Source organism: Phaethon lepturus, unplaced genomic scaffold (genome assembly GCF_000687285.1).
Source record: "Phaethon lepturus isolate BGI_N335 unplaced genomic scaffold, ASM68728v1 scaffold8483, whole genome shotgun sequence".
Lineage (NCBI taxonomy): Eukaryota > Metazoa > Chordata > Aves > Phaethontiformes > Phaethontidae > Phaethon > Phaethon lepturus.
The window spans coordinates 88,910-100,912 of NW_010527014.1; the positions used below are offsets into that span (position 1 = coordinate 88,910).

At 38.6% G+C, this 12,003-nt stretch overlaps 1 protein-coding gene across 1 annotated transcript in view; it reads right to left on the reverse strand.

Moving 5' to 3' along the window:
* KHDRBS2 (KH domain containing, RNA binding, signal transduction associated 2) overlaps window positions 1-7,070 on the reverse strand; it is a gene marked incomplete at both ends in the record, with an annotated part of 62,023 nt that extends 54,953 nt beyond the window's left edge. The window contains one exon of the mRNA XM_010283259.1: window positions 6,924-7,070. Coding sequence (XP_010281561.1) covers window positions 6,924-7,070 — 147 coding nt within the window. The remainder of the gene's footprint in view (window positions 1-6,923) is intronic.
* Between the last annotated feature and the right edge of the window lie 4,933 nt (window positions 7,071-12,003).

The following is a 12,003-nucleotide window of genomic DNA, read 5'->3' on the forward strand; positions in this document are numbered from 1 at the left end:
CCCAAGTAACTAGTGATAGGATGAGAGGAAATGGCCTCAAGTTGCACCAGGGGAGGTTTAGGTTGGATATTAGGAAAAATTTCTTTACCGAGAGGGTGATCAAGCATTGGAACAGGCTGCCCAGGGATGTAGTGGAGTCACCATCACCGGAAGTGTTCAAAAAACGTGTGGATGTGGCGCTTCAGGACATGGTTTAGGGGACATAGTGGTGCTGGATTAATGGTTGGACTTGATGATCTTGAAGGTCCTTTCCAATCTTAGTGATTCGGTGATTATGAAGTAATTTTTTGCAAGAAAAACAATTATTTTAGACACACTTTTCATGCCTTCTCTTACATAGAACTACATGGAAATTTATTTTCAGACCATGAAGTTGCAGCCTCTTCACTGGGTCAAATAACCAACCTTTATTGATGAGATTGGCCAAATTTGTACTCACACACACAGCTCTTAAATGAAATGCCAGATGTGTAGGAGGACCTGGTGGTCCCTGCAAAGGGGTTTGTACAGTTTAAATGCAATAACATAGCCAACTTCTTGCTACATGTTAGAGACCTGCAGTTAAGAAACTGGGAGCAATACTGTAGGATTTAAATTTCTCTACATTAATTTTATCACCTACACCCAAATCATTGCTTCTGATCTGTCACTAGTGAAAAACGTACGCCCTAACAAGAGGAAGCAGCAAGACAAGCCTTTAAAAGTGCTGATGCATATAGACTCACCAAGCAAGTTGTAAATATTTCTTTAAACCACAGCCACTTCTCAATAGTATGCTCAGATTAATTGTCAGTGTAAAACCCCCGATCAGGTTAATGTCTCTGGTTAATCTTGAAGGCAAAAATAAAGGCTGGATCTGGCAATAAGGCTGTGCCTCTTCTATTGATTCTTTTGTGTGTCAGAGAGAGATCACCAAGGGATTGTTTTCACAGACTAAATACATCTCTGGCATATCTAAAAAGGTCTGAGTCCACTCAAAGCATGAGCATCAACATGGGGCTGTGAAGTAGCTATAGCACCTTGAAGCAGCTGGGGAGCTAAGCCTAGGCAAAAGATACTTGTTGGTCTGGCATGCCAACAGACAACCCACTCATCATCACACAAATTTAAAGACAGTTGAGGAAGTATGTGCTCTTTGTGTTGCTATCCATTTTATAGCTTCACAGCAGAAAGAACCAGGAGTGTATATTGCATATCAGTAAGTACATAAAAATTCAGCCAGTTGAGAAACACTGGAGTTTAATTTTCAATTTAAAAGGCCATTTTAGTGTATGTCTCCACCCCCAAACCTCCACTTTAAGAGATAGTTCTAGCATTATTTTCACCAAACTTAAAATGAGTGATTTAAACTACACAAGTGCTGCTGCTCAGTTGGCCAACATCGTGGTTTAGAAAGACTTCACAGTCTGTAAAAAGTCAAGAACCACTGTCCACAAGTTATGACAACTCTCTTGAGTACATCCGTGTTTAAACTTATTTATAATAATTTGATTTGGTAAGTAACATTTAGAAAAAAGCTGTGAAGAGGTGAAGCGCTATGACATTTTAGGCCTTGACAGAAACTCTGAATTTCTTTTCCTTGATTATCAAAACTTGTATGTGAAATTGCTTGAGATGTTGCACACTGGGAAGAACAGAACCCAGCACAACTGAAGCAGCTGCTCAAATAATTTTCTTATCAGAGTTTTAAAATAATTACTGCAGTAATTATTTATTACCACAAGTACCTTTGCAGAATTTGCAAGTATAAATTATTCACTTTGACGGGTATAAAAGATGTCTATTCCTAGAAATGGAGCTGCACCGCTGCTCAACATCATAGTTAGGGAAATATTTCGCCTGTTGAGGTATCTTTGAAAGAGAACAAAAAGACTGAAAAATCCCTCAATAATATACTTTATTTGGAAACAAAAGTAAGATTACAAAACCATGGAGTGTGAAATGGTATGTAAATAGAGACTTCATATTATACTGTAGCACAGAAAAAAATCAGATGACTAATAAAAAATGTGCAAAATAAATATCATATACCTATATATACTTGTTAAAAAACAGTCAAAACTTTGTTTTCACAAAAAATTGTTACTGTGTGCTGTATATACTACAATATAGCCAGGACAACATGGCATAACAGGTCATTAATAACTTTGGTCTGTAGTATATATACTACTTACTATATATACCGCAAACATGTTTGTAGCATAACAATTTCTTTTGAAACATTGGCTAGAGAAATACCTTCAAGGCATTAAACTCTAAGATTATTTACTTGTTCTCACTGAAACAAACTGGTATCAAAGCTCGTTTTTAATTCCTCCCAAATCTGAATTTTTTCATACCAACTTCTGGTATGAATAACTTCCAGTATGAAATTAGTAACTTTTTTTTCACTGAAAGGCTCTTTTTACTGAATAATTTTCTATCTTTAGTTAGGAAGACTGAAGAGCTGATGCTGGATGCTGGATCAGTGAGAAAGCTTATTCTTCTTAAATTATTAGTAAGAAAATTATTTTACTCAGTGGTATGAAGCAAGGTGAGGTAAAAGGATTGAAGTTAGCTATTCAATAAGAGATTTAGCCATCCTCAAGAAAGCCTGGGAGACCCTGTAGCTTGAATTCAAAGCAACAACATAAAAACCTGTATTCACTTGCTGCCTCATTGCACTAATCCGTCATAAAGGAATCTGATCTCATCTGATTAACACCTTCAGAAAATACTGAGATATACAGTAGGATCATCATGAGAGATCACCCATCAACTGCATTGCATTAAATGACCATGTGTTTACTCCCAGCACTTGCGTGTTGCCAATATGCCTCAATTTAAAGCAGATAGAAGTGAACAGGAAAATGTATGCAAGTAATTTTGAACGGTAGCTCTTATAATGGTAATTGGTTCCATTTCTGATCATTTGACCACACAGTTGTGAACAACCTTTTTAAAGCAGTCATGTCACCACAGCTGCAACCTGTCCTCTACATAATAGCTCCCTATTACAGAGCGCTCACACTTAAAATGAATGATCAGTATCTTCTTCACTTGTCCCAAGGGATGCCAACCATGTCAAATAAAAATGCTCTGCTTACAGGGATAAAAATGGTTGTCAGAAAAAAGATTTTGCATGTGTTAGGAAGCACAGAACTCCTAAAGACCGTATAGCCCTTACTGTATGGAAATGATAGCTTGTTCAGAAAATATATTTGTACGTTTGGATATAAATCAGAATGATATGGTCATATCTGATAAGAATGATGTAGCATTTCATTGCTTATTAATGGTGAAGAAAGTTTCACAGCATTTACTAGCTATGAACCTTTTAAAATCAGCAGAGGTTGAAAAGCTTCTGAGTTACTTCCCCCTCACATGGGCCATTTTAAACGTCTCCCCTTCTAGTTCATTGACCCTGCATCCCATCCTGAGGCACTGAGACAAAGCATCAGCATTAGGTTCCTCACCAGACCTAGGTCCCTGGCCATTTGGGTCACAAGTACTTGGCAGTCAGATATCTATGGATGTTATTGAACCTGTGTTGGCCACAGAGGCGAATCTGCAAAGCACGTGTCCCTCCTCCTAAGCATCCCTACTGTTTATATTTTCCACACAGGTGATACTGGGTAACTTATATAATATTAACATCAGCTCCAAATTTTATTTTTACCTTAAACACGAGATTTGGAGGAGGAGGTTTTGGTTGTTATTTTTACTAGGTTGCCAAAAAAAAAAAAAAAAAGGAGCAGGCAATTGTGTTTCAAAACACTGAGGTATTAATCCCATTTACTTAAGCATGGGTCTTTTTATCTGTCTTCTTTCTATTATATTCAAATTTTCATATTAAGAGTAAACACCAAAATGAAATGGAGCATAATCTCTAGCTAGTAATTTCATATAAGACCCCCCCAAAAGCCAAAGTTCTGCATAAAAAACACAAAAGAACTAACGAAGTCAATTGCAAAAATAAATCTTATCCACCAGTTAGCAACGCCCCAACAGCAGCTCCCACACAGACCTCAAACAATTTGCAAAATGGAAGCAGCAGGCAGTAAATGAAGCATCTGGGTCAGCTGGTGAACTACCAAAGGCTGCAGACATTGGGGGTTCAATCATTCACTGAAATGCCTGTTGGAGGGGTCCCAACGCACTACCTGAGGCCGAGCTGCCTGCAGCTTTGAAACGTGTTAACCTGTGGAACAGCCAGCGTAAATAGCGGTAGTTGGTTTCCACCTCCGACTTAGAGGTGAAGTCTTCACTAGTAAAAATTTTGGTGCTATTCTTGGGCAAGGTAGAAGGTGAAAATGAAGTAATTACATTTAAATCAAAAATATTTGTTCATTAAAATTTTGCTTCAGTTAATTAATGTTCAATTTTTTTTTCAGCCGTATTCTGCATTTTTCTCTTTTTCTATTATTTCATTTTCTAGGCATTTATTTTAAAATAAATAAAATTAATAAAATTAAAAAATTAATAAAATTAAAGTCTCATTAAAACTTATGGGTAAAGTATAAAAATGTCCTTCCATCTTACTGACACAAACAAACATTGTAATTTCTGAGGGCAATATTTCACTTAAACTTCACAAAATTCATAAGCAATGTGAAAACTCATTTGAATAGTTTATTACATCCTTGATAAAACTCTTAGGTTCTACTGCTTTCATCCCTGTCATGCAACGCCAGTATTCACTGCTGTAATAAATTAGGCCTTATAAACAACAAAACATCATAAAATATTTTCAAGAGATGCTGTAAATAGGAAACAAAAAGGAAATTATCTAGTGCAAGCTTTCTGAGTGTAAACCCCTTGACACATGTTGAAACCAGCCAGTTAATAATTGCTTTGTAAATTGTTGTAAATCTGAAATGAAGCAGAGAGGATAAAACTAACAAACAAGTCGTAAAGTACAATTGTTACTTGTTTGGAGTGATTATTGCCGCTGCCAACCAAGTTCAAAATCTTGTAACAAAGAACCTGTTTTCATACTTCCTCCAGAGTAGCTATGAAACTTGTGCTGGAAAATACGTATAATCCTTATCAATAAATAATGTGTGACACAAAATATATGCTTGTGCAGCTGTTGAATATTTAAAATAGTAACATGCCACAAATTTTAACACTGCTCTCTTCACGCACCGCTCTCTCTCCCTCTTCACCCAGAACAGGTTTTCTCAGGCTGGACAGAATATGCAACGGATGTTAAAAATTCGGGGGGCATAGGAAGAGGTACCACCATCACTGCTTCATGCTGTAACACAGTAGCTCCTTCCCAGAATGAAGAGGACATACAAAGCCAACTTTAAACAGGAATCTTTTATCGAAATAAATCAAAGTTCGGCCAAGTCATGAACAACTGGAAATAGGGTTATCCAAAGGACAGACCCTGGCAACATTTGTAACTGTCCCTGTTACCATTTTTAGCTATAACACTCCTGATTTTTCAAGAACATGTAACTTAACTGTAAATTTTTGTTCAGCGTTACAGCTTGGCAGTTCCTCACCATTAACTCGCAGCCAAAATGTCATTCCACGTTATGCTGCCAGCATTACAACACTGACCTAATTTGTCATTGAACATTGTGTGTTCAACTCAGTCTCAGAAATCATGAAAAAAATGCTTTCTTGTCTCATGGTTATCTCCCAGCATTTAAAATAGTATTTTATTATCTGTGTTTCCAAACTGAAAGTATAGTAAGGGGATGGAAAGGGAGAATCAGAAAGATAGTCAACTTGTTTAAGATGTAGCTTATTTAAGGGCACTCGCTTGGTGCCAGTAAACTTTGTTATTGAAAACTAATATCCATCTGTTTTAATCATTTTTAGTTACTTATTTTGTATTCTTAAAAATAACTCGTTGCCCTAAAAAATTTGAACATTTTAAATACTGTACTTAAATATTGTACATGTAATGTATTCTTCTTTCCTTCTGCCGAGAAGCCTCAACCAAATAAAACATTCAAGTTCTACCATGCAAATATGGATATGTCTCATCTGAACATCTCTTATCTTGGCTTCATATTACTCATAATAAAAAGGCATTAATTGAATCCTTCCGTTATTATTGAGAGATATGAAGTTATTTTACTTCGTTTTTTAATCATAAATAGAAACAATTTTTTTCAAGGAATGCGCGTTCTGCACATTTTTAGAGTTCTAAATAGTCTCAGGATAGACCTCAGATGATAACTCATGTAACTCTACTACTACACAGAGCAACCTTTACTTAGTATTTAGCATGCATATGTTTAAATTCTAGGGCAAATTTTAAGTATGAAAATATCATGGAATATGGTATAAATGTGAAGAAAATCAATGCCAGAGAGTTTGATGGAAAATCAATTGACAAAAAGGTAAATATTTCAGAAAGTGATATATTTCATATAAATCGAACTGAAAAGGTTCACAGCTTTAGAATATGCTCCTGCAGTCTCCTAGCTGATGGAGGATTGCTAAATTGTGGTCTGAGTCATGATGAGCTGTCTGAACAGAAATATCTGAGGAATGTTTTCCTCATGATGTTTGCTCCACAAGAAATTCATTAACTTCATTAGCAAGGTATTTAGATAAATCATTACATACACAAAAATGTTTTTACAGACTTAAATATTCAAAAATCTTGAGACTGTACTCACATACTAATGACTAATGTCTGCAACCAGAAAAAAATGTAATCCATCCTACCCTCCAAAAACCAAGAAAGGAAAGCGAAAAACAATGACAAATGGAAATAATAAAACATCTAGAAAATATATAAAGGGACCAACTGTGACAATTAATGGTCTATTTGGCATCTCCCTGAGATGAAAGAATGAAAGATGAATGTTTAGCAAACTTTTATTTTTAATTTCTTGAGCTAAAGGTGCTTAAATAAGGCACGGATTCAGTGCAGCAAAACCATAACCAGTCACAGAATAAAGCTATCAGTCACTTACAGGAACGAGGAATTTTTTTATTTCTTCCAAGGCATGACTCATACGAGAATACGCCTCCCCAGGTGGAGCAAACACTTCAATTAATACGTGAAGCTCATCACTCAAGTGCGCGTATTTGGCTTCTCCACTTTTCCTTAGTTCTTCCTCCTATGAAAAAAGAGTTGGGTTTTTTTTTTAGAACTGGGAATCTACTAATTTTGCACTGATTTAGCATTTACAGAGAACATGACAAAAGGACATAATATAAGCAGACTTCTAAACCCCTTGAGAAATAAAAGTCTACTACAAGCCACTTAAAGAGTTAAGAATCAGTTTTGAGTGTTTGAATGATAAAACCAGCATAATCATAATCTACAACAGAGTTTAATCAGCACAGTGAAAAATTGCTAAATACTTCAGAGCAGAGCACTGAAATATTAAATCCATAATGCAAAAGTTGCATTAATCTGTCTGATTCATAGCTGTTCACAAAAAACCCCAAAATAAAGATCCACTTAACCATTCTGGAGCAATTTTACAAATGCTATCATTCATTAAAGTCTTTAACTTATTTGATGGTTATCTGTAGGCTGCACATTTTAGTGTCACCAAAGGGAAGTATGCCCTAGTCATTCTGAGTCATGAGGTCTGAGTTTCAGTCCCAGTTCTGAAATACGGCACCTATGCAATCTAGTGTACACTGGTTAAAATGGTGATTCACCTCACCTACGTTTATCTTGACAATCTTTGGGTCCCAGTTTTCCATCTATAAAATAAGCCTAATAATCCTACTTTACATTAGAGTAATGTTCTGAAATGTCAGTCCACTTTCTTACATAATGGTTTTAAGATTTTGAACGTAAATTGCAATACACATTCATGGTAGTTACCTCTGCATAAAAAGGAAAAATATAAAATAAAGATCATGTTAATGGCATTGGCTATGACATTATGACAAGTAATGAAAAATTTATGTCATCACTACACAAGACAGTAGTAAGTAATGCTGAAGAAATGATGAGTTGGAAACTCAGTCTTCAAAAATATTTGGAGAAATGTAATTGTGAAGAAAATATGTATGTATATCCTCATTTTATTGATGAAAAACATAATCACAGGAAAAGAGGTAATTTACTTAAAATTTGCTATGAATTTATAGCTTCTTTACTATTCCCAGTACATTCCCAGTACTTCCCAGTACTGTTTAATATCTTCATAAATGACATAGTGGGATTGAGTGCACCCTCAGCAAGTTTGCAGACAACACCAAGCTCAGCGGTGCAGTTGAAACACCTGAGGGATGGGATGCCATCCAGAGGGACATGAACAAGCTCCAGGCATGGGCCCATCTGAACCTCATGAGGTTCAACACGGCCAAGTGCCAAGTGCAGGGTCCTGCACCTGGGTGGGGTCAACCTCTGGTATCAATACAGGCTGGGGGATGAAGGGATCGAAAGCAGCCCTGCTGAGAAGGACTTGGGGGTGCTGGTGGATGAAAAGCTGGACATGAGCTGGCCATGTGCACTCACAGCCCAGAAGGCCAACAGTCTCCTGGCCTGCATAACAAGCAGCGTGGCCAGCAGGTTGAGGGAGGGGATTCAGCCCCTCTACTCTGCTCTGGTGAGACCCCACCTGGAGTCCTGTGTCCAGCTCTGGAGCCCTCAGCACAGGAAAGACATGGACCTGTTGGAGAGGGTCCAGAGGAGGCCACAAAAATGATCAGAGGGATGGAACACCTCTCCTATGGGGACAGGCTGAGAGAGTTGAGGTTGTTCAGCCTGGAGAAGAGAAGGCTCCAGGGAGACCTTATGGCAGCCTTTCAGGTCTTAAAGGGGACTGAGAAGAAAGATGGGGATGGACTTTTTAGCAGGGCCTGTTGCAATAGGACAAGGGGTAATGGTTTTAAACTAAAAGAGGGTAGATTTAAACTGGATCTGAGGAAGAAATTTTTCACAATGTGTCTGGTGAAGCACTGGCACAGGTTGTCCAGAGAGGTGGTAGATGTCCCATTCCTGGAAACATTCCAGATCAGGTTGGATGGGGCTGTGAGCAGCCTGAACTAGTTGAAGATGTCCCTGCTCATTGCAGGGGGATTGGACTAGATGACCTTAAAAGATCCCTTCAAGCCCAAAGATTCCATGATTCTATGATTTTCTATACTAAAATAATACTTCATGAACTTTTAGATCTCTAAGATATAAAAATTGTAACAATAGATTGCTGTTGTTATTTACTTGGCTTATTTAGCTTATTTAATTATGCATTAGCTTCACTTATTTTAGCCTTGTCTAGTCTAAACCACTGCTTGACACCAAAAATATTTGCACGATGCTATGTTTCAAATAATACGCTACTACAGCATACAATTCTTTTTATTTACAGTAGAAAATCCAGCCCCAAGAACTTTCTGATTTTTCACAGAATACACAATGGTTACATCCTTTAGCTCCAGAGCCTTAGACCTAACTCCATGGTAAGTCAACGTTTTGCAGATGATGACAAAGTCATCACTCACTAAATGTAGCCCATGATTTTATTTTAATAAGTTGGAAATACATATAATTGTTTTCAACAGAAAAGTAAAAATGAAGATAAGCAGCACAGATGGTAGAAGCTTTTTATCTTACTTTACAGTTAAAATATCTTTGGCATTTTAGTTTATCACTGAGATCTCATCGAAATGTCCATAAGAACCAGACCATAATATAACAGTCTATTATGAGATCTTACAGTACTTTTCAGTCTTCTGGAAAAAAAAAAAAAAGATTACAGCTTTTGGAATAATTTGATATGAGGTATTTCAACAGAATTAAATTTTAATAGTTATAAAGTGACATCCCAGTAATTGTTGAAAGTTTCTTTCATATTGCTTTAAGATTCTGAAAAGAAACACCAACCCCCCCCCAAACTTGTCTTTCAGAAGAAGACTACCAACAAACTTTGTAAAAAACATAAATTAGATTTTTTTTCAAATTTAGAAAAAGGCAAAAATAATATTTGACTTATCATTTTGATGAGGATTTTGCACAGATAAGACATGATTTTATAACGCAGACCTGTCTTACAGAAAGTTAGGTATATGCTTGCATGGTTTTAACAATGGCAACAATATTTCTCTTGTATTTTCTCAAGAAATTCAGGAATTTTTTAAACACATCATTTTATAACTTTCTTCCTAGGTTCAGCACATGCTTTCTGTCACTACTCAGCAGTCATTTTTACAGCTGTTAGAAACAGCAGGCTAGGGCCATGAGATCCTCAACATCTCTTTCTGAAGATACCTAATGATGGGGTTTTTTTTGGTGGAATGCATGAGGTTAGAGACTGATTTTTCACACAGTACTTCTTCCTCCAACAGGGTAAAACAGCAGAAAATGCTTCTTTTATTGCAAATGTGTGTGTTGACAGGGAGAAACTTAAATCACTTCAGGAAAAATATGGATGACTAGAAACTCATAGACCATGGGAACACTGTACCGAGCTTTGCTTCCCAAAGCCAGTGAACATGACTGAGTATTTTAGGACTGAATGCAGCTTTCCATTCGGTCGTACGTCAGGTATCAGGCATCTAACAAGTAAACCAACAGACATAACACACGCTGTTGAGGAGACACTGGGCTACGTGGGCATTTACACCTACTGGCAGGTAATAGAGCTTTGCAAGCGCAATATGGCTGAATGGGCTCGCCCAGGAGCACGTGTCGTGGTTTAGCCCCAGCCAGCAACCAAGCTCCACGCAGCTGCTCGTTCACTCCCCCACAGTGGAACAGGGGAGAAAATCAGAAGACTAAAAGTGAGAAAACCGGTGGATTGAGATAAGGACAGTTTAACAGGTAAAGCAAAAGCTGCACACGCAAGCAAAGCAACACAAGGAATCCATTCCCCACTCCCCATGGGCAGGCAGGTGTTCAGCCATCTCCAGGGAAGCAGGGCTCCATCACGCGTAAGGGTTACTTGGGAAGACAGACGCCATCACTCCGAATGTCCCCCACTTCCTCCTTCCCCCAGCTTTATATACTGAGCATGACGTGATATGGTATGGAATACCCCTTTGGCCAGCCTGGGTCAGCTGTCCCGGCTGTGTCCCCTCCCAGCTCCCCGTGCACCCCCAGCCTGCTCGCTGCAGCCCAGCACGAGGAGCTGGACTGTCCTTGACTGCTCAGCAACAGCTGAAAACATCAGCACGTTATCAATATTATTTTCATCCCAAATCCAAAACACAGCCTCACACTAGCTTCCCAGCTGAAACCAGAACAACATGAAGTTGGACAACACCTTTGTAAATCTTCATTAGCAAGCAGCACAGCTGAACTGCACAGTAAAATGGTCAGTTCTGTGGACCGAACATCCACACTAATTATAATTAACATGACAAGCACTACTTCTTCTCCAGCACTTCAGTGGGTTTTGCTTCCTGCTAGTTGTAGCCTGGTTGCACAAACTGAGTTCCCAGTAGAAGTCAGAGAGCCTCCTGGAGCCCAACTTTGGTTTAGTTTTGTACAAGAGTCCAGTTCATGCCCCGTGACCTCTGCTTACTATAAGTAATAGCCTAGTCATTGGGAATGATCAGGAGGGTCTCTAAACCATGCTTCTGACTGAAACTAAACCACCAATGAATAAATATCCCATGTAGTACAGATAAGGACCTCGAAGGTAGGAGGGCTCTGCAGAGGGATCTGGGCAGGCTGGATCGATGGGCAGAGGTCAGTTGTATGAGGTTTAATAAGGTTAAGTTCCTGGTCCTGCACTTTGGTCACAAGAACACCACGCAACACCACACTTGGGGAGGAGTGGCTGGAGAGTTGCCCGGAGCAAGAGGACCTGGGGGTGCTGGTTGACATCCGGCTGAACATGAGCCAGCAGTGTGCCCAGGTGGCCAGGAAGGCCAACAGCATCCTGGCCTGTATCAGAAACAGTGTGACCAGCAGCAGTAGGGAAGTGATCATGACCCTGGACTTGGCACTGGTGAGACTGCATCTTGAATCCTGTGTTCAGTTTTGGGCCCCTCACTACAAGAAGGATATTGAGGTGCTGGAGTGTGTCCAGAGAAGGGCAACGAAGCTGGTGAGGGGGCTGGAGCACAAGTCTTCTGAGGAGCGGC